This window comes from Mustelus asterias, chromosome 13, assembly GCF_964213995.1.
Source record: "Mustelus asterias chromosome 13, sMusAst1.hap1.1, whole genome shotgun sequence".
Taxonomy (NCBI): Eukaryota; Metazoa; Chordata; class Chondrichthyes; order Carcharhiniformes; family Triakidae; genus Mustelus; species Mustelus asterias.
Genome location: NC_135813.1, coordinates 17,069,106 through 17,092,545, shown reverse-complemented (window position 1 = coordinate 17,092,545; position 23,440 = coordinate 17,069,106). Strand labels below are relative to the sequence as shown.

The following is a 23,440-nucleotide window of genomic DNA, read 5'->3' as shown; positions in this document are numbered from 1 at the left end:
TTTCTACATATCGAAGTTCTTTTTATTCATTCTTGGCATGTGGGCATCGCTGGCTGGACCAACGTTTATTGCCCACCCCCAGTTGCCTTGAATGGCTTGCTAGGCTGCTTCCACCATCTGCCGTGGCGGGATTTGAACCCAGGTCCCCAGAACATTAGCTGAGTTTCTGGATTAATAGTCTAGCGATAATACCACTGGGCTCCCCATATTCAAACATTCAATGTATTCAAAGCTGTTTACATATTGTCAGTTTTTACAAGCTATGGTCTACTTTTCCACTTTGCTACTTTTCAAGATGGGCTAGTCTGTCAGAGACTGTTGCAGGAAGGTCAGTGTAAGCCCGTGTGTAATGGGTTTACAAACTGCCTGCATTAAGGGAATACAACAGCTGGAGGTCTGTTCTGCTCCTGTTTTGCAGCTCAGAGCAAAGTGTAATTTGAACAGCACACACTTGAGGTTGGCCTGCCGGCCTCAATGCTGCCAGTGATGTGGAAAGGCATTGTGGCTTCCTTAATTTTCAATGAAGGAAAACCAAGTGTGAGACATCATTAAGGTTCCTCCCATGCAGTCCCTGTCTCAAGCTGAACCAGGCTCTTCAGTGGTTAGCACTGCTGCCTCTCAGCGCCAGGGACCTGGGTTCAATTCCAGCCTTGGGTGACTTTGTGGAATTTGCTCATTCTCCCCGTGTCTGCATGGGTTTCCTCCAGGTGCTCCGGTTTCCTCCCACAGTCCAAAGATGTGCAGGTGGAATGGCAGTGCTAAATTGTCAGTCAGTGTCAGGGGGATGAGCGGGGTAAATATGTGGAGTTATCAGGATATGGCCTGGATGGGATTGTTGAACAATATGTGGATAGTCCGACTAGAGAGGGGGGGCTATACTGGACCTAGTACTGGGGAATGAGCCTGACCAGGTCATCAAAGTTGCAGTGGGGGAACATGTGGGGAACAGTGACCACAATTCCGTAAGCTTTTGAATACTGATGGAAAATAGCTTACCAATAATAGACGGTCATGGGACTGTAGGGGGTGAGGACCTTAAGACGGTCACTATTACTAAAGAGGTAGTGCTGGATAGGCTAATGGGACTAAAGATAGACAAGTCCCCTGGTCCGGATGGAATGCATCCCAGGGTACTAAAAGAAATGGCAAAGGCAATAGCAAATGCATTAGTTGTAATTTATCAAAATTCATTGGACTCTGGGGAGGTGCCAGCTGATTGGAAAACAGCTAATGTAACACCACTGTTTAAAAAAGGAGGTAGACAAAAGGCAGGTAACTACAGGCCGGTTAGCTTAACATCCGTAGTTGGGAAAATGCTGGAATCTGTCATTAAGGAAGAAATAGCAGGACACCTGGAAAAGAATGGTTCAATCAAGCAGACGCAGCATGGATTCATGAAGGGAAAGTCATGTTTGACTAATTTACTGGAATCTTTTGAGGATATAACGAGCGCGGTTGACAGAGGGGAACCGGTGGATGTGGTGTATTTAGATTTCCAGAAGGCATTCGATAAGGTGCCTCACAAAAGGTTGCTGCATAAGATAAAGGTACACGGAGTTGGGGGTAAAGTGTTAGCGTGGATTGAGGATTGGCTATCTAACAGAAAGCAGAGTCAGAATAAATGGGTGCTTTTCCGGTTGGCAATCAGTGACTAGTGGCGTGCCTCAACTATTTACCATATACATAAACGATCTGGAGGAGGGGACCGAGTGTAGGGTAACAAAGTTTGCGGATGACATAAAGATGAGTGGGAAAGCAAATTGCGTGGAGGACACAGAGAGTCTGCAGAGAGATTTGGATAGGCTAACTGAGTGGGCAAGGATCTGCCAGATGGAGTATAACGTTGCTAAGTGTGAGGTTATCCACTTTGGAAGGAATAATAGTAAAATGGACTATTATTTAAACAGTGAAAAATTACAACATGCCACTGTGCAGAGGGACCTGGGGGTCCTTGTGCATGAATCACAAAAACTCAGTTTGCAGGTGCAGCAGGTAATCAAGAAGGCAAATGGAATGTTGGCCTTTATCGCGAGAGGGATGGAGTATAAAAGCAGGGAGGTCTTGCTGCAACTGTACAGGATACTGGTGAGGCCGCACCTAGAGTACTGTGTACAGTTTTGGTCCCCTTATTTAAGAAAGGATATATTAGCTTTGGAGGGGGTATAGAGAAGGTTCACCAGGTTGATTCCAGAGATGAGGGGGTTAGCTTATGAGGAGAGATTGAGTAGACTGGGCCTGTACTCATTGGAGTTTAGAAGGTTGAGGGGAGATCTCATAGAGACATATAAGATAATGAAGGGGCTAGACAGGGTAGAAGCAGCGAGGTTATTTCCACTTACAATGGAAACAAGAACTAGGGGGCATAGCCTCAAAATACGGGGGAGTCAATTTAGAACAGAGTTGAGGAGGAATTTCTTCTCCCAGAGGGTAGTGAATCTTTGGAATTCTCTGCCCAATGAAGCAGTAGAGGCTACCTCGTTAAATGTGTTTAAGTCACAGATAGATAGATTTTTAACCATTAAGGGAATTAAGAGTTATGGGGAGCGGGCGGGTAAGTGGAACTGAACCCACTATCAGATCAGCCATGATCTTATTGAATGGCGGAGCAGGCTTGAGGGGCTAGATGGCCTACTCCTGCTCCTATTTCTTATGTTCTTATGTAAAAGGACAAGTGTTGTCCTAGAGTTAAGGTGCTAAATTGGGGGAAGGCTAACTACAACCAGATTAGGCGGAATTTGGAGGCTGTTGTTTGGGAGAGGCTGTTTGAGGGTAAATCCACATTTGGCATGTGGGAGTCTTTTAAAGAGCAGTTGATAGGAGTGCAGGACAGGCATGTGTCAATGAAAAGGAAGGACAGGAAAGGATTCAGGAACCGTGGATGACCAGAGAAATTGTTAGTCTAGTCAAAAAGAAAAAGGATGCATACATGAGGTCTAGGCAATTAAAAACAGATGAAGCATTTGAAGAATACAGCGAAAGTAGAAAATAGCTCAAACAGGGAGTTAGGAGGGCAAGAAGGGGGTCACGAAATGTCCTTGGCAGACAGGATGAGGGAGAATCCCAAGGCATTTTATACATATATTAGGAACAAGAGGGTGGCCAGAAAAAGAGTTGGTCCACTTAAGGACAAAGGAGGGAAATTGTAGAATCAAAGGAAATGGATGAGATCCTTAATGGGTGCTTTGCATCAGTATTCACAAAGGAGAGAAACACGTCAATTGATGGTGTTTTGGAGGAGTGTGTAAACCCTTTAGAACAAGTCATCATTACGAGGGAGAAAGTGTTCGGTGAATTACAAAGCATTAAAGTAGACAAATCCCCAGGGCCAGATGGCATCTATCCCAGATTACTGAGGGAGACAAGAGATGAAATTGCTGGGTCTCTAACAGAAATCTTTGTTTCTTTATTGGCCACTGGTGAGGTACCAGAGGATTGGAGGATAGCCAATGTTGTCCTGTTATTTAAGAAAGGTAGCAAGGATAACCCAGGTAATTATAGGCCAGTGAGCTTGATGTCAGTGATAGTGAAACTGTTGGAGAAGATTCTTAGGAATAGGATCTATACACATTTGGAATTGAATGGTCTTGTTAGCGACAAACAGCATGATTTTGTACATGGGAGGTCATGTCTCACTAATTTAATTGAGTTTTTTGAGGCAGTGACAAAAATGATTGACGAGGGAAGGGCTGTGGATGTTGTCTACATGGATTTTAGTAAGACATTTTCCAAGGTCCCTCATGGCAGGCTGGTGCAAAAGATTAAATCTCATAGGATCAGTGGTGAACTAGCTAGATGGATTCAGAACTGGCTTGACCATAGGAGACAGAGGGTAGCAGTGAATGGAGGTCTGTAACAAGTGGTGGTCCGCAGGGATCAGTGCTGGGACTCTGCTGTTTGTAATATATATAAATGACTTGGAAGAAAACGTAGCTGGTTTGATTGGCAAGTTTGCGGATGATACTAAGATTGGCGGAGTTGTGGAAAGTGATGAAGATTGTCAGAGGATACAGCAGGGTATAGATAGACTGGAAAATTGGGTGGAGAATTGGCAGGTGGAATTTAATCCGGACAAATGCGAGGTAATGCATTTTGGTAGATCCAATTCAGGCGGGAGCTATAAGATAAATGGCAGAACAATCAGGAGCAAAGACACTCAGAGATCTGGGAGTACAGGTCCACAGACCCTTAAAAGTGGCAACACAGGTGGAAAAGGTGGTGAAGGAAGCATATGGTATCCTTGCCTTCATCGGATGGGGCATCGAGTATAAAAGTTGGCAAATTATATTATAGTTGTATAAAATGTTGGTTCAGCCACATCTGTCCAATTCTGGTCACTACACCACCAGTAGGACGTGGAGGCTTTGGAGAGAGTGCAGAAAAGGTTTACCAGGATGTTGCCTGGTATGGAGGGTATTAGCTATGAGGAGAGATTGAATAAACTGGGATTGTTCTCGCTGGAAAGACGGAGGCAGAGGGGGCCACCTGATAGAAGTTTATAAAATTATGAGGGGTATAGATAGGGTGAACAGTTGGAAGCTTTTTCCCAGGACAGAAATGACAATTACAAGAGGGCACAAGTTCAAGATAAGGGGGAAAAGGTTCAGTGGAGATGTGCGTGGGAAGTTTTTTACACAGAGGGTGATGGGGGCCTGGAATGCACTGCCAAGAGAGGTGGTTGAGGCAGTTACATTAGCCACATTTAAGACTTATCCTGATAGGCATATGAGCAAATGGGAAAAAGAGGGATATAAGCGGTTGGTTTTGATAGGTAAATGTGATCGGTGCAGGCTTGGAGGGCCGAAGGGCCTGTTCCTGTGCTGTACTGTTCTTTGTTGTTGGTTCAGTCTCGATGGACTGAATGGCCTCTTTCTACATTGTCGGGATTCTATGTTTCTATGATTCACACCCTGTTCAATCTAGTGCTGAACTTCTGACCCCATATCCTCTCCATCGCCAACAAACCCCTGACTTCCAGCTCCATTGCGTCGCCTGGCACTTCCTCTGCCTCTGCCCAGTCCCGGCTTGGGTCACTGTCTCTGCAGAATCTTCATGTTCTCCCCGTGTCTGCGTGGGTTTCCTCCGGGTGCTCCGGTTTCCTCCCACAGTCCGAAAGACGTGCTGGTTAGGTGCATTGGCCATGCTAAATTCTCCCTCAATGTACCCGAACAGGTGTCGAAGTGTGGCGGCGAGAGGATTTTCACAGTAACTTCATTGCAGTGTTAATGTGAGCCTACTTGTGACACTAATAAGGAGGCCTTCTGGTGAGCTTCAGAAGTTTCTTATTCAGTTGGAGTATGTCACGTTTTGATGTACACTTGTAGAGGCTTGCATTTATATAGTGCCTTTCTAACCACTGGACACCACCAAGCACTTTGCACAAAGTTGAGTACCTTTGAATTGTAGTTACTGTCGTCAGGAGGGAAACAGCAGCTAGATTGTACACAGCAAATTCCCACAAACAGTAACACAATAATGACTGGATAATCTCTCTTTTTTGTGGGATTGAGCAATAAATATTGACCAGAGCAAGAAGATAAATCCCCTGCTCCTCTTCAAAATAGTGCCATGGGATCTTTGATACCCAGCTGAGAAGGTGAGGTGGGGGCTCACTTTAACATCACATCCAAAAGACAGCACCTTTGATAATGCAGTGCTCCCTCAGTACTGTACTGGAAGTGTCAGTCTTGATCTTAGAATCATAGAGTCCCTACAGTGCAGAAGGAGGCCATTCGGCCCATTGTGTCTGCGCCAACTCTCTGATAGAGCATCATACCAAAGCCCTATCCCTGTAACCCCACATATTTACATCGCTAATCCTCCTAACCTGCACATCTTGTGACACTAAAGGGCAATTTAGCATGGCCAATCCACCTAACCTGCACATCTTTGGAGTGTGGGAGCATTGGAGGAAACCCACGCAGACACGGAGAGAACATGCAGACTCCACACAGAGAGTCACCTGAGGACAGAAATGAACTCGGGTGCCTACCCACATATTCTTATCCCACCTTGCTTATCCCCCTGACACTAAGGGTCAATTTAGCATGGCCAATCAACCTAACCTGCACATTTTTGGACTGTGGGAGGAAACCAGAGCACCGGGAGGAAACCCACCCAGACACGGGGAGAATTTGCAAACTCCACACAGTCACCCGAGGCCAGAAATGAACCCGGGAGCCTGATGCTGTGAAGCAGCAGTGCCACCATGCAACCCCGGGACCTCAGGTCCTGGAGTGGGACCTGAACTCAGAACCTTGTGATTCAGAAGCGAGAGTGCTACCCACTGAACCATGTCTGCTCTTATCCGCTGCATCCTGCATGGAAAACAGTTAATCTTTTGGGAAATCACAATGGTACGCTTCTGTTTAGAGTTGGTCAGCTTCCACCTTTTGGCTGCTGGAGCTGTTTGCCTGCAAGCAATCCAATAATTACAGTGTTTGAATTATGCTTCCAACATGCTGGCTCTGATTTTCCCTGGATTCTAAGTTACACCAGGTGAAACATGTCTTGTGTTCTGAGTCAACTCGGGGTCAGCTGGAAGAATTCTTGCTCGTGATCCTGAGAATGCAGTTGGAGGAACTTAGACTGATTTTCTGCTTGTCGTACAAAGTTGGACATTGTTCATTTTAAGGTGTCTCTTATTAAACTTATTAAACCCTTATTAAAGGTTGTGCTAACCTTCTGGGTTACTGTTTCGCTGCAGGCAGACAGCAGGATATGGGTGGCACAGTGGTTAGCACTGCTGCCTCACAGCACCAGAGACCCGGGTTCAATTCCAGCATCGGGTCACTGTCTGTGTGGAGTTTGCACATTCTCCCCGTGTCTGCATGGGTTTCCTCCAGGTGCTCCAGTTTCCTCCCACGTTCCAACGATGTGATTGCCCATGGTAAATTGCCCCTCAGGGGGATTGGCAGGGTAAATGCTTGGAGTTGCAGGGATAGGGCCTGGGAGGAATTGTTGTCAGTGCAGGTTCGATGGGCTGAATAACCTCCTTCTGCACTGTAGGGATTCTATTATAATTCGCAGAGTCAGGTTGACTCTGGAGACCTTTCGAGTGGCGGCCCGGGCCCAAATAGTGAGGCCGCACCCCCATTTCTGACGGATCCTGTTTCTGTGGGCGAGGAGGGAACGGGGCATGAAATATACAGGTAGAAAACCTACACTCAGCAGGGCTATTAGAAACTTGTGCTGCGTTCATACAGATCCATTTTTGGCTGCCCCAAGGGCCTTGACCCACAGTGCAGGAGTCACAAATTGATGGAATTGAGATTAACACTCTGAAAGAGTAGATAAGGTCTAAGCATCCTGATCTGTTTTTTTAATTCACCCAGTCCTTTAAATATGGAAATAGACAGGCTGAAGCCGTCAGTTGGAGTTTTTTAAAAAAAAACCCTCTGTTGGATTGCTTTGACAGGTCATCTAATATAGGTTAGAAAATGAACCATCACCACCGGTTGTTACAGTTTCAATTATGTTCTTTGTTGACACTTCCCGTTATTACAGCTGATATCATTATGAATGCTCGGCTGAGTATCAAAAACTACCAAAAAAAAACACTTATCTCAGTGGAAGGGCTGAGCTTATATTTTGATTGTCGATTTAAAGAGGCTATTAAAATCTTAGTTGTATTTGGAGCGCTTATGGAATAAAAGTTTCTTTTTACAACACATTGTGTTGAACATTTAAAATCTCTGAATAGGCTTCATGAATGGGAGTTTTTTTCAATATCAAGTGTGAACTCAATTATGTCGTTAGAGGTTGACTTTTCTTTCATCTTCAATTGGCTCCTGAAGTCTGCCCATGGTGGAAACTGGACAAATGGCTATAGAGGTGGCATGGGGATATAGGGTGGCATAGAGACTGTTTCTGTGGGCAAGGAGGGAAGTGGCTTTAGGGTATGAGGGGCCATGGGGAGAGAATAGGTGGTGTGAAGACTAGAGTGCCTAATAGCTTCCAAACCAACTGAGGCAGGCTTTCTAACCAAACCACCTCGGCACTCTTTCACCCCTATAGCCATCTACAATGCGCTTCTGGTAAGTGAAACTGTCACTTCAAGAGCAGTCACAAAATCTGTTTGCCTGCATTTTTCAACTTCTCATCTGGATCCATAGGTTACCATTCACTTCCCCAACTGGTTAGATAGCGAGGACACAATCTACTGGGAAGATAGTTGAACAGATCATAGAATCAAAGGATCATAGAATCCCTACAGTGCAGAAGAAGGTCACTCAGTCCATCGCATCTGCACTGACAACAATCCCACCCAGGCCCTAATTCTATAACTCTACATATTTACCCTGCAAATCCCTTAAGGGGGAAGTTAGCATGGCCAATCCATATAGCCTGCAGATCTTTGGACTTTGGGCAGGAAACCAGAGCACCTGGAGGAAACCCACATAGTTGCAGGGAGAACATGCTAAGTCCACACAGACAGTCACCCAAGGCTGGAATTGAACTTGGGTCCCTGGTGCTATGAGGCAGCAATGCTTGCCACTGTGCCAATGGTCAAACTAACCAGGTTCAAGTCATAAGCAGTTCCGAAGCTCTTTGGTGCCGCACTCAGGGCACCTACATTAATACACCAGAATCTCAGGCGGGGCTACTGTGAAATCTTTGGTCGTATAAGTGAACAAAGAAGCTGAAATTGGCGATTGCATGAGAATTCAACAAGTGGGAAGAAATACTCCTGTGGCCTTGGGGAATCATTGGGATCAAATTATTCCTGGATGAATGATAATGTCCCCTTGCCGTACATCATTTCCATGATCAACCTGGTAATCTTCAATCCTGATGTGGAGATGCCGGCGTTGGACTGGGGTAAACACAGTAAGAGTTTTAACAACACCAGGTTAAAGTCCAACAGGTTTATTTGGTAGCAAATGCCAATCTTCAATTCTGACATTGTGGTTCATAACAAGTCTCAAAAAGGGGAGAGAAATTCATCCCTAAGTTCAATGGAAGTTTCTGTTTGGTGGTGATTTCTCGAACTCTCCAAATATCAATGCCCCCTGAACCTGGATCAGTGGCAGCTCAATAGCTGAACTAAGGAGGGTAGCCCTAGACTGGAACATCTCTGGATTTGTCTGATGAGAAATCCTGCCAAAGGAACTGAACAGGCAAGTGTTGAATATACAGTAGTTGCAGATGCCTGAGGATAACGGGAAATGTGAAGAGGAGTAGATTTGACCATCGCTGGCTGGCCAGCATTTATTGCCCATCCCTAGTTGCCCTTGAGAAGGTGGCGGTGAGCTGCCTTGACAACTGAGTGGCTTGCTTGGCCATTTCAGAGGGCAGTTGAGAGTCAACCACATTGATGTGCCTCTGCAGTCACATGTAGACCAGACCAGGTAAAGAAGGCAGATTTCCTTCACTAAAGGACATTAGTGAACCAGATGGGTTTTTCCCACAATCGGCAATGGTTCCATGGTCATCAGCAGATTCTTAATTCCAGATATTTTTTATTGAATTCAAATTCCACCATCTGCCGTGGCAGGATTTGAACCCGGGTCCCCAGGACATTAGTTGAGCTTCTGGATTAATAGTCTAACGATAATACCACGAGGCCATCGCCTCCCCCTTTAGTTTTCTTTCAAATAGTATGAAGATAGCAGCATAAATTGGGAGAGGCAGTTCCAGTTTAGTGTATATCATTTGTTGCCAAAGTGTGGCTGCTTCAAGAGGATATGGTTTCTAAAACTGTCAAACAAGAAGAGAAATGATTTCATGATTATCTTGTTTCCAAACCTAAATTACCTCCCAATATTCCCCATGGCATTTGCTCATGACTCAGATTAATGTTTAGAATATATGACTATCAGTCTGTTTAATGATGGGAATTGATGAGAGCAGTATTAATATAAACTTTTAAGCCATTTTTGCACTTTGCTTTCTCCTATTGGGAAACGGGTTTGGATTTTCCAGCTTAGAACATTTCATTTCCCGTCTGACCTGTCCGTCTTTCTTGGGTACACTGAGGGAGAATTTAGCATGGCCAATACACCTAACCAGCACGTCTTTCGGACGGTGGGAGGCTTTTGGACTGTGGGAGGAAACCGGAGCACCCGGAGGAAACCCACGCAGACACGGGGAGAACCTGCAAACTCCACGGCTGGAATTGAACCCGAGTCCCTGGCGCTGTGAGGCAGCTGTGCTAACCCCTGTGCTGCCGCGCCACACCGCTAGACACACGTCCAATTTGCTTTGCACATCGCCATCGTTCAACCTCACGAAGTTTTACGCTATCACTGCGATATGGCAGTCACGTTTATCAGTGAGGGTCCATTTACTTTTACGGCATGAACACATTGGTCATTGAGGCTGGAACTGATGCCAACCCATACAGCTGGGTCTCAGTAGTTGGCAATGCCACAGGGGGCTTGGAGAAATGTGTTTAAAATTTCTTTCCTACTGATGGCTTTGTGTCTTGGTTGGAAGGAATGAGCGGCCTATCCAACTCCTGCACAACCTTTCCTTCTCGGAAAGAAAATTACTGTTTCCCATCATGGCAGGAGGTTACTTGGGGGCTCCACATAGCGCTTGAAGTGAGATTGTTTGATCTGCGCTTAATTCCCAGAAAGTTCTAAAAAGCTCCAGTAATCATTAGCTGCCTATTCCCGTTTATCAATTCAACACATCTCTCCATTTATTTATTGTTACAGGAAGCAGTGAGAGCTCCGAGTTCAGCGAAGAACTGTCCTCAGGATTGGAGAGGTAAGTGGCAGTATAACCAAACATTTCTCGTCATTTCTTTTTCCTTCACCCCACCGTTTCAAAATTTCCTTTGTAAATGAGTGGCGTTTTGCTGACATGAGGGTAAATTGATTGAATTCCCTGGGGATCTTTTTCTTAATTTCCAAATTCTAAGCACTTAGGGGTGAAACACCTACTTCCGTTTCAGACTCTGTCAAACCTTGTGAATTGTCAGTTGGAAATATACCTGGCAGAATCTAATCGATTGAAATCACTTTGTATGAGAAATAGTCAAATAAGTCTCTGTAATAAGTCTGCGGAGTCAGAAGTCCCTCCACCAGAATCCCTTTATTTACAACTGTAACAGCAGTACACAGAGCGCTCGCAGTCAGCAGTCTACCTCCGGGTGTGTCAGAGGAACTGACACGCCTGGTTAAATACAAGGCATTGATTAGCACATCAATTGGATCCTTAATCATGGAGTTCATACTCCATTGGGCCAATCTCAATGGCCTGATTGAAGTCATTACAGTCTCCAAAACCAGTTTATTTATTCATTCACCATAAGCGGACATTCCCTGACTGGGCCAGCATTTATTTTCTATCCCTAATTGCCCTTGAACTGAGGGGCGTGCTATGCCGTTTCAGAGGGTATCTAAGAGTCAACACACTGCTATGGGTCTGGAGGCCAGACCAGATAAGGACAGCAGATTTCCTTTCCTAAAGGGCATTAGTGAGCCAGGTGGGTTTCTACGACAATCGACAATGGTTTCATGGTCATCAGTAGACTGTTTGGTTCCAGATTTGATTATTTTTGCATTCAAATTTCACCGTCTGCCGTGGTGGGATTCGAATTCAGTTTACTAATATGAAAGGCTAGTAGAAATAAAGGCACGACATTAGCAACTAAGCAATTAATGTATTTATAAGATGTTCTTTTTCCCACTGCCTTAATTGAAGACATTAATTTATTTTAGATCTGCAAGAGGAATTACCAATGAACAAATGAATTACTAATTTTTCACCATTTGATTTTGCCCCATAAGGATTACGTACATTTTCTAACTCTCATTCCCCAATCCGTTCGCCCCCTCCACTTCATAATGGCGCCTTCCCGAAGTCCATTTCATAGCCGTTTCATCGTCCAGTCTTAATGTGCCTGGACAGCAGGTGTCAGCGGGTATACAAATGTAGGTTTCATATCAACCAAGGTCGTGCTACATCCACATGTGGGGACTGGATGGCCAAGGTTCATCAGTCACAAGCAGGAATACTACTGATTTTTCTTTTTGCTCCCTTCCTCACACAGGTACACCAAGAATAGTTTATAATATCCCAGTAAGAAGTCTCTCAACACCAGGTTAAAGTCCAATAGTTTATTTGGTATCATGAGCTTTCAGAGCGCTGCTCCTTCATCAGGTGACCTGATGAAGGAGCAGCGCTCCGAAAGCTCATGATACCAAATATACCTGTTGGACTTTAACCTGGTGTTGTGAGACCTCTTACTGTGCTTACCCCAGTCCAGCGCCGGCATTTCTCCATTATAATATCCCAAGTAATCCAAAGACACAGCAGGAAGGGAACCTAGGAGTAGCTGTGCTGTTTACAGAGACTAATGCATGTGGCCAATGCTTGATGCTTATGTGAATATGTGTATATTATATGGGGATTGTGAGCTCTACAGAACTCATGTTTAAATTTGCAAACAGGAATCGGTTGTATGCAACACTAGGTCCCAACTGGCGGGTTTCAGTAAAGAATTCTCCAAGGAGTCGATGCAGTATTAACAGGTACAGTAAGGTGGTGGGGTCTCTCCTAAGGTGAAAGATCAGAGATCATAAGCCGATCTTGTGGGTCTGCATGCTTCCATACTGAATCAACTTCATTATCTTCACAAGCCATAAACATTGTGTACTAACCTTTTAAATGGAAAACTTTTATACCCTGTGTATGGGCAGATCCAGCTAATTCCTGGTTCCAAGGCAGGCAGCCATTTTGGATTTTGAAGTGACTTGTCAATTAATGGCAGAACACGACGCTTGAAGCAAAGAAACCGATTCCATTTCTTTGTTTGTACATTGGATTTTCTTTCTTGTATTCGAATGTGCCGAGAATGGTTTAATCGATTGGACTGGCATCTCGCAATGCAAAAATCACGGGGCTCCTTCTTGGTTGCCTTTGTCAAATGGTGGACTGCTAATGGGAAAAGACTCTTAAAAAGAGACTCTTAAAACTCTCAAAATGTGCTGCTGTGACGAAGGTATCACATCTGCCTTAAAGACCAGGAACTAGCGGGTCTGCCCAAATGATGACTTTCCATGAAGCCAATGCTGCTTTGATTTGCTTTAGAAAAGAAATATAGAAATGCTCTTAGCTGAGCTCACAAGAAGCATTAACCTCCTCTCAGCTATCCAGGCTAATAGTCTCCATCTAAACCCAAGGATTTATTTATTTTTTAAAAACCCCTGTTATACACCAGAGCTTTGCGGGTTGTGGCTCATTTAAGAACTGCTGCCTTTGTCAAGCCCAACGCAGACCGAGTGGAGGTTTAATGCTGAGAGTAATGCTGAACACTGAATACAAAGTATTGATCAGATGCTCAATAATGGACATGTGGGACTGATCCCAAGGCAATAACTTGAAGGGGGCTCAAATGACATTATAAACTGCAAGAGCAAATCAAATGGTTTATAAACATCAGTTAGCGTCTAATTACTTAGTGACCTTGAGGTCAGCCACTGATGTCTGTTATTACTTATAATATATACTGTTGGAACTTAATTGAGAGTTTGGTCAGTTTTTCTACTAACAGTCCGTAATGGGCGGTGTATACATCTCAGTGATACATGTTCATGCAGTTCTTGTAGATTGACGCCAATGGAATTCTTAGAAAAAATCTGCAGCTGGTTATTTGGAAACTCCATATACAGTATATATTATTTGACACATACTACAGCTTCTATCCTTCTGACAACTCATTGTGTGTAGTTTCTTCCTGTGAACCGCACATCCGTATGTGTATTGTGTTAGGATGATAGCAATAGTGAATGTGTACTAAAGCCCCAATGCCTCTTCTATCATTCCATCCATAAATTATGTATGAGGCACACTGCCTGTCTATGCCATTCATTATTGCTGTTATATAACACCCTGGGATAGAACTTCTGCATTAAAAAATTGATCTTCGATATCAAGAAATCAAAAATAAATACCCACGAGCTTGAGAAAATGGGATAATTCCTTGAAATGAGATTGTCTTTCTGGGCCTGGTGTTATATAATAACGATATCATCCAGTTGGTGTTTATTGGGAAGTAAAAGGAGCGAAGTGGCCAACTTTTGCCTTTAGTATATATCATGGACTAAAATACTATGTGCTATTGCCTCAAGAATCATCGTGCAGGAGATCAAGGTAATGCAATTGGCAAGCACTGATTGCAGCCAAGGGCATTGAGGACAGAGGATTAATCCAACCTTTACAGGTCTGCCCATGAGTGCGCAATGGTGCCTGGCTCCTGAACACCTCCATTTTGTGTTGATGCTACAACAAGCTCCAGGGATTTTCCGGCACCTTCCACAGAAGGCCTTCTCTTCCACCTCTAAACCTATGTAGAAACTGTCAACTGGATGTGTATTGGCAAGAAGCTTCATATTCCTAGCTGATCGAAATTCCACCTCCGGTCCACAAATAGGAATCATAGAATAGAATCGTAGAATCCCTACAGTGCTGAAGGAGGCCATTCAGCCCATCGAGCCTGCATCGAAAACAATCCCATCCATGCCCTATCCCCCTAAACCCACTTATTTACCCTGCTAATCCCCCCGACACTAACGGGCAATTTAGCATGGCCAATCAACCCAACCTGCACATCTTTCAGACTGTGGGAGGAAAGCGGAGCACCTGGAGGAAACCCACGCAGATACGGGGAGAACGTGCAGACTCCGCATAGACAGTGACCCAAGCCGGGAATCGAACCCGGGGACCCTGGCACAGTGAGGCAGCAGTGCCAACCACTGTGTCACTATGCCGATCCCTGGATAGGAACCAGAACTTTGGCTGTGTCTACCTGCCATATCCCAGTCCTAAGGACATTTCCAGCAACACCTAGCTTTAGCTCCGGCTGAAATCATCTACTCAGTTCAAACCAGATCCTGACAGAATTTTCTGCTCCGTGCAACTTCTTGCTCCTATCCCTCAGCTGAAGCATTTACCCGGTTCGAGCTCTGGAATGTCTTTAATAGTTTACATCATATACACAAAACCCACGATTCTTTCCATTTCCTTGTACATCGACTGCAATACAGACTCTGTGCCAGCAAAAATAGATTCAGTTACACCATTTTAACTTGCTGCTTGCAAGAGGTCACCATTGAAATGACTTTCCCACCAGAATCCAACATACATGGGATGGTTGTACAAAATTAAAATGTCCAAACGTGTGTGGGTTAGGTGGTTTGGCCATTCTAAGTTGCCCCTTAGTGTCCCAAGATGTGTAGGTTAGGTGAATTAGCCATGATAAATAGATGGGGTTACGGGGATAGGTATAAGAGATGCAGCTTATTCATGTGTTAAAATAATCTCCAATAATAAATCATCCTTGGTTAGTTCTTAGAATCATTATAGAATTCCAATTCAGCCCATTGAGTCTGCACCCACTCTCTGAAAGAGCACTCTACCCAGGCCCAATCGGCCACCCTAACCCTAATCCACCTAACACGCACATCTTTGGACTGTGGGAGGGAACTGGAGCACCTGGAGGAAACCCACGCAGACACGGGGAGAACATGCAAACTCCACACAGATAGTCATTCAAAGCCGGAATTGAACCCGGGTCCCTGGAGCTGTGAGGCAGCAGTGCTAACCACAGTGCCACCATGCCGCCCATGTGAGTTGATCAGGCCTAGAGGATTTTTTTCGTTACAAACTGGAGCTGCGCTAGGAGACAGCTTTCAGAAGGTCACTGCACTACTCATGATAACTACGTCACTACAGGTAACTGTTCACAAATAACATCGAATGTTTGCAGCATAGTACAAGGCCATTCAATGAGTCTTATGTGTTCCAGCTCACTGCAAGAGAAGCTCCATTAATCTTACTCCCCTGTCTTTTCCCTACAGCCCTGCAAATATTTTCTCTTTAGCTAACTCTTATGAAAGTCTCAAATCAATACTTTTATGTTGAGGCTGAACAAATGTTTTATACAGGTTCCCCATAACTTCCTTCCTTTTTGTACTCTGCTTCCTTCTGTAAAGCCCAATAGATCCTGTCTGCCTTATCAACCACTATCTCAACCTGTTCTGTCACCGTTAGCATGTCCCTGTCACTGCACCCCCTTGAACATTGTGCTGCATTTTTATAAATTTCATCTGCTTATTCTTCCTACCAAACTGTATAAAGTTATATTTCTCTGCACTGAATGCCATCTGCCACGCGTCTGACAATTCCACGAGCCTCTACGTGTCCCCATTCATTCCACAGGCTTTAACTTTGCTGACAAGCCTGTTGTGTGGCACATAATCAAATGTTGTTTCAAAGCCCATGTATATCACATCAACTGGATGACCCTCATCTACCCTCTCTGTTGCCTCATCAAAAAACTCAATCAAATTTGTTAAACACAATTTGTGCTGTCATTAATTAATCCACAAATGTCCAAGTGATTGTTGATTTTGTTCCAGATACTTGGTTCTAAAAATCACAACCCCGCCCCATCCACCACCTCCCCTCATCCCCACCAAGGTACAACTGATCGGCCTGTAGTTGCCGGTTTTAACCTTGTATTCTCTTAGAGCAATGGCATAACATTTGCAATTCTCCAGCCCTCTGTCATGACCCCTGTAACTAAGGTGGATTGGAAAATTATTACCAGTGCCTCTGCAAGTACGTTTCAAATATTTACTGAGGCAATTTAAACATCAAATATTCCCATAAAGGCATGACCGCAAACTCTAGCGTGCAATGCACACAGGCAGCAGGTTTGTAATGTAATTTGGATGTGTGCAGCAGTTCTCAGCTCCTGACATTGCTGAAAATAAGCAAAATACTGCGGATGCTGGAATCTGAAACAAGAACAGGGAATGCTGGAAAATCTCAGCGGGTCTGGCAGCATCTGTGGGGAGAGAAAAACAGAGTTAAAGTTTCAAATCCGTGTGGCTCTTCATCAGAGGGGGAAATGGGTTAGATATTAAACCACTGCTGTGTGGGACTTCAACAAGATGCAGCAATCTTTTGATTTTGATTTGATTTATTATTGTCACATGTATTAACATACAGTGGAAAGTATTGTTTCTTGCGCGCTATACAGACAAAGCATACCGATCATAGAGAAGGAAACGAGAGTGCAGAATGTAGTGTTACAGTTGTAACTAGGGTGTAGAGAAAGATCAACTTAATGCAAGTTTAGTCCATTCAAATGTCTGACAGCAGCAGGAAAGAAGCTATTCTTGAGTCGTTTGGTACGTGACCTCAGACTTTTGTATCTTTTTCCCGAAGGAAGAAGGTGGAAGAGAGAATGTCCGGGGTATGTGGGGTCCTTAATTATGCTGGTTGCTTTGCCGAGGCAGCGGGAAGTGTAGACAGAATCAATGGATGAGAGGCTGGTTTGTGTGATGGATTGGGATACATTCATGACCTTTTGTAGTTCCTTGGGCAGAACAGGAGCCATACCAAGCTGTGATACAACCAGAAAGAATGCTTTCTGTGGTGCATCTGTAAAAGTTGGTGAGAGTCGTAGCTGACATGCCTAATTTCCTTAGTCTTCTGAGAAAGTAGAGGCATTGGTGGGCTTTCTTTACCATAGTATTGGCCTGGGGGGGGACCAGGACAGGTTGTTGGTGATCTGGACACCGAACATTAAGAACAAATGACGTATGGCTGATGGGGGGGTGGTTTGCTGAAGGGAAGGTTATTGAGGCAATAACTCTCTGGGGTATTGTAAAACACAAGTGTTTAACTTGGAGGTGAAAGGCCGCAGTCTAAAGTTGTTGAATTCTATGTTGAGTCCTGCTCCTCCAGCTTGCATTGGGCTTCATTGGAGCATTGCAGCAGGCCAAGGGCGGACGTGTGGGCATGAGAGCAAGATGCTGAGTTAAAATGGCAAGCGACGGGGAACGTTTGATTGAGGTCAGTCAGTCAATGGGGAGAAAAGACAGGAAAGTTGACATTTGAGGTTGAAGGGTTCATTATAATGGTCATCGTCCAATGTAGACTGATCAACATTAAAAGGACATTTGTCCCATCTGTGCCCAGTGACTGGATTCACCTCATTGGTTTGTCCCATGTCTGACTGATTCATTAGGATGTCAACCAGCACAGCACCTCCTGACCCTGTCATTACAGTGTTCATAACTCAAGACAGGCTGTGATTCGTTTGATAAGCTCCAGTTGGTTTTGTCAGGATCATGCTCTACCATACATTCCAAATAGAATAGATACGATCATAGAAAGTTTACAGCACAGAAAGAGACTGCTTGGCCCATCTCGTCTGTGCTGGCCAAGGAATGAACCAGCCAGCCTATTCTTTCCAGCATTTGGTCCATAACTCAACAGGTTAAGGCACGGAGGTGCACATCCACAAACCTTTCAAATACGTCAAGGATATCTGCCTCTACTACATTGAGACTGACACTGTGACACCCAATGATCTGGGCAAAAGCCAGGTTTCACACACAGTGACTGAATAGGTACTGACCATGTTGCCAGTATCCTCCGAGGGACTGAGGGAAGCTGGCACTTTTCAGGTGAAGATGATGTACCTGGCTAAGTAAGATTGGTACCAAGACAATCCTCCATGTAAGGAAGACAGTATGCCTAGTACCTTAGTAATTGTCCTGTTGGTGTGGCTCATGAATTGAACATGGGAAGGTAAACCTAAGTTAAAGTTTATTTATTATTGTCACAAGTAGGCTTACATTAACACTGCAATGAGGTTACTGTGAAAATCCCCTAGTCGCCACACTCGGGTGCCTGTTTGGGTACATTAAGGGAGAATTTAGCACGGCCAATGCACCTAACCAGCACTTCTTTCGGACTGTGGGAGGAAACCGGAGCACCCGAAGGAAACCCACGCAGACACGGGGAGAACATGCAAATTCCGCACAGACAGTGACCCAAACCGGGAATCGAACCCAGGTCCCTGTCGCTGTGAGGCAGCCGTGCTAACCACTGTGCCACCGTGCTGCCCTACGCTGAGGTTGAGCTTTCTCCCCACTGGCTTCAGATAATCTTGCAAACCATTTGGAAGGGTGGTTCTCACCATGCAGGCAGCGAAGTGATTACCAGTGCTTTGTTAGAGCCAGTTGGATTCCTGGTGCCCCTGCGCAGAGTTACAGGTCCCTGACTGTTAGCAACTGCCACTGATTCTTTGGATTTTGGGACTTTGGAGACGTGTCCCTGTGTGGAGAGACTTCGCTCACTCCATATCTGCTCCTTGGTTTGCAGCCTCCCGAGTACCAAAAGCACCTGGTCAGCCAATAGAAAAAAAAGCAACCAGCATTGATATAGCATCTACAGTGTTTGAAAATGTCCCAAGATGCTTTGCAGGAGCGCTTTCAAGCAAAACTTGATTCTTGAGCCACATGAGAGGCTGGAACAGATAACCTAACGCATCATTAAAGAGGCAGGTTTTAAGTAGCATCTTAAAAGGAGGAGGAAGAGGTGTAGCGAGGGAATTCCAGAGCTCAGGGCTCAACCAGCATGGTGGCCCAGTGGTTAGCACAACTGCCTCACAGCGCCAGGGACCTGGGTTCAATTCCGGCCTTGGGTCACTGTCTGTGTGGAGTTTGCATGTTCTCCCCATGTCTGCGTGGGTTCCCTCTGGGTGCTCCGGTTTCCTCCCACAGTACGAAAGATGTGTGGGTTAGGTTGATTGGCCATGCTAAATTGTCCCTTAGTGTCAGGGGACTAGCAGGGTAAATACGTGGGGTGACGGGGATAGGGTCTAGGTGGGATTGTTGTCAGTGCAGGCTTGATGAGCCAAATGGCCTCCTTCTGCATGGTAAGAATTCTATGATTCAAAGATGTGGCCACCAGTGCTGGAGCGGAAATTAGGTCATGCGTTAGAGATTGGCGCAGAGGTCCTGGAGGATTGTGGGGCTGGGGAATGTTGCAGAGAGGAAGAGGCAGGAAGGATTTGAGAGTAAGGATAAGAATTTTAAAATTAAGGTGTTGCTGAACTGTGAAGAAATATAGATCAACGAGTACTGACGGGGTGCGTGGGTTGGGGTGGAATAGAAATAGTGCAATCGAGGATGCTGGCAACTGATAAGTTTATTAAGGATCGGAGGCTGAAAGGGTAGGCATTGGAATAGTTCAGTCGAGAGTTCACAACAGTATAGATGAAGGTTTTGGGACATGGTATCAAGTGTAACACATTGAACATTAGACACTGTAGTTCAGGGTGGTGTGTGCACATTGGGGTGTTTGGTGGGTGTAATCAAATAACCTGACTGCAATAGCCAGGGAGTGGTTTAGTGGCATGATACTTAACACCGCTGTAATGAAACATAGAAACATGGAAACTAGAAGCAGGAGTAGGCCCTTCGAGCCTGCTCTGCCATTCATTTGGATTATGGCTGATCATCGAATTCAATATCCTGATCCCCCCTTCCTCCCTATAACACTTGATCCCTTTAGCCCCAAGAGCTATATCTAATTTCTTCTTGAAATCTCACAATGTTTTGGCCTCCACCACTGTCTGTGGAAGTGAATTCCACAAATTTACCACTCTCTGAGTGAAGAAGTTTCTCCTCACCTCAGTTCTAAAAGGTTTACCCTTATCCTCAAACTATGACCCCTAATTCTGGACTCCCCCACCATTGGGAACATTCTTTCTGAATCTACCCTGTCAAATCCTGTTAGAAATGTATAAGTTCCTATGAGATCCCCTCTCACTCTTCTGAACTCCAGTGAATATAATCCTAACCAACTTAGTCTTTCCTCATACGACAGATCTGCCATCCAAGGAATCAGCCTGGTAAACCTTTGCTGTGTTCCCTCCATAGCAAGGACATCCTTCCCCTGATAAGGACATCAAAACTGCACACAATACTCCAGGTGTGGCCTCACCAATGTCCGTCCTGTCCAATTGCAGTAAAGCAGCTCAAACAAAAACAGAAAATGCTAGAAAATCTCAGCATGTCTGACAGCATCTGTAGAAAGGGAATAGAACCAAAGCTTCGCGTCTGGATGACCCTCTGTCAGAGCTCAACCTCAATGAAGCTCATCTAGGGATCTAGGACTCGCTGGCCGGAATTTTTCCGCCTCACCCACCCCAGAGTCGGGTGGGGGTGGGCGGGGCGGGGGTTGGGTGGGGGGGGTGCGCTCGCTGAATGGCATTCTCCTTTGGCCTCAGGCGGGATCTTACGAGCCCTCGGGCGGGCGAGGTGGTAAAATACCAGTAGCCATGTGCAACGGGCAACAGAAGACTTTTGCTGCTGTAACCCTGAGATGCGTTAACAACTGTGCTTATACACCACAGAGTGTTGCTATTTGCATAAACATTTCTCCCCCGGCAATGCTAAAGGCATATCTTCCAGCAGATTGCTCTCAGGAGACTGCTTTTGTTTATTGTGCCTGCCTTGAAAATGATAATCCCTGAAATAAATGGCCTAAACCAGTCGATTAACACAACCAAGGTTTATTTATACTCGCAGTGGGAACAATTATGCTCTAAATGCATTCAAGATGTCGTCCGATGTTATGTTGAATGACTGAACACTTACTGTTACCAGCAGCTAGTGAGAAACTCCAGTGTGAGACTGCGTCCACAGCACGCCAGCTTCCGTTAGCTTGTGGAATATGGAAAATATTCCACTTGTGTCATTTGGGAACCCAGTTTCAGCTACTTTCCTGTGAACCATTTGGAAGCAATTTTCGAAGGAATCTATTTGTTTCCCTTTTCGGATGAGGTATTAAACTCGGCTCCCACCTGCTGTCGAAATGATCCTGCGGCACGTTTTCAAAGGCGAGGCGTCATGGCCGATACTTATCCCTCCATAAACATCATTACAAACCAAATGATCTGGTTATTATCAAAGTGCTGTTTGTGGGAGCTTACTGCACACAAGTTAGTTGCCGTAACTCCAACAAAACACTTCATTGGCTGTGAAGCACTTTGAACAAAGGACAAAGAAAATTACAGCACAGGAACAGGCCCTTCGGCCCTCCAAGCCTGCACCGACCATGCTGCCCGACTTAACTAAAACCTCCGACCCTTCCAGTGACCAGATCACTCTATTCCTATCCTATTCATGTATTTGTCCAGACGCCCCTTAAAGGTCACTATTGTATCTGCTTCCACTACCTTGCCCGATTTATTATTGCCACATAGAATCATAGAATCCATACAGTACAGAAGAAGGCCATTTGGCCCATTGAATCTGTACCGACCACAATCCTACCCAAGCCCTATTCCCATAGCCCTCATTTACCCTACTAATCCCCCTAATATATAAGGGTCAATTTAGCATGGCCAATCCACCTAACCTGCACATCTTTGGACTGTGGGAGGAAACCGGAGCACCCGGAGGAAACCCACGCAGACACGGGGAGAATGTGTAAACTCCACACAGACAGTGACCTGAGGCCGGAATTGAACCCGGGTCCCTTGTGTTGTGAGGCAGCAGTGCCAACCAATGTGCTGTCCGTAATGAAAATGTCAGGAGTGGGTTTTGAACACATGCCCCGAGAAAGGGACCAGAATTCACCAGGCTTACACAAGGCAAGGAATCACACTCCTTGATTCTGACACCTTAGACCACTCGGCCATCCTGACAACTTGGTGCATTCTGAGAATGTGGAAGGTGCCATATCAATGCAAGTTTGCTCTTTCTCGTGGTAAAGGATGTTCCTGGTGGGAATTGGAGCATTTCCAATTGAAGCACTCTGGTGTTCGCATCAACCGTGGCACGTCAGCGAGATCAGAGCTCCCTCGGCGCTGATCCAGAAATGTGCTCAATCTCAGCCCTGCGTGCCACTCTTCCCAGCTCCCTCACTGGCCTTCCTGTAGCTTCAGTAAGAGTTTTAACCTGGTGTTGTTAAAACTCTTACTGTGTTTACCCCAGTCCAACGCCGGCATCTCCACATCATGACTTCCTGTAGCTTGTCAGTGAACTTTCTCAATTTATAGTCATAGGGTCATACAGCGCAGAAAAGGCCCTTCGGCCCATCGAGTCTGATTCCCACCACCCTCAGAGTGAAAAGGTTTTTTTCTCAAATCCCCTCTGAATCTCCTGCCCCTTACCCTAAAACTATGTCCCCCTCGTGATTGATCCCTCAACCAAGGGGAACAACTGCTCCCTACTCACCCTGTCCATACCCCTTATAGTCTTATACATCTCAATCATGTCTACCCTTACCCTTCTCTGCTCTAAAGAAAACAAACCAAGTCTATCCATTCTCTCCTTATAGCTTCAATGCTCCATCCCAGGCAGCATCCTGGTGAATGTCCTATGTATCCTCTCTAGTGCAATCACATCCTTCCTATATAGTGAGGTGTGTGCCGGGTTTGGGGGATGTTTGACGGATCTTTCAGGAGCTAGGTTGCGATTCACTAACTTTTACAGATGCACCATTGAAAACATTCTTTCTGGTTATACCACAGCTTGGTATGGCTTCTGCTCTGCCCATGAAACTACAAAAGGTCGTGAAAGTAGCCCAATCCATCTTGCAAACCAGCTTCCCATCCATTGACACTGCCTACACTTCCCACTGCCTCAGCAAAGCAGCCAGCATAATTAAGGACCCCACGCAC

General features: G+C 45.2%; 1 protein-coding gene across 4 annotated transcripts in view; it reads left to right on the top strand.

Annotated features, from left to right (window-relative positions):
• ralgps1 (Ral GEF with PH domain and SH3 binding motif 1) overlaps positions 1–23,440 on the top strand; it is a 758,896-nt gene that overhangs the window by 692,453 nt on the left and 43,003 nt on the right. For 2 of the 4 annotated variants that reach the window (XM_078226428.1, XM_078226429.1), the window contains 2 exons: positions 10,659–10,710; positions 12,399–12,479. In XM_078226428.1, the coding sequence (XP_078082554.1) occupies positions 10,659–10,710; positions 12,399–12,479 (133 nt within the window). The remainder of the gene's footprint in view (positions 1–10,658; positions 10,711–12,398; positions 12,480–23,440) is intronic. The other 2 variants (XM_078226430.1, XM_078226431.1) reach the window with 1 other exon arrangement.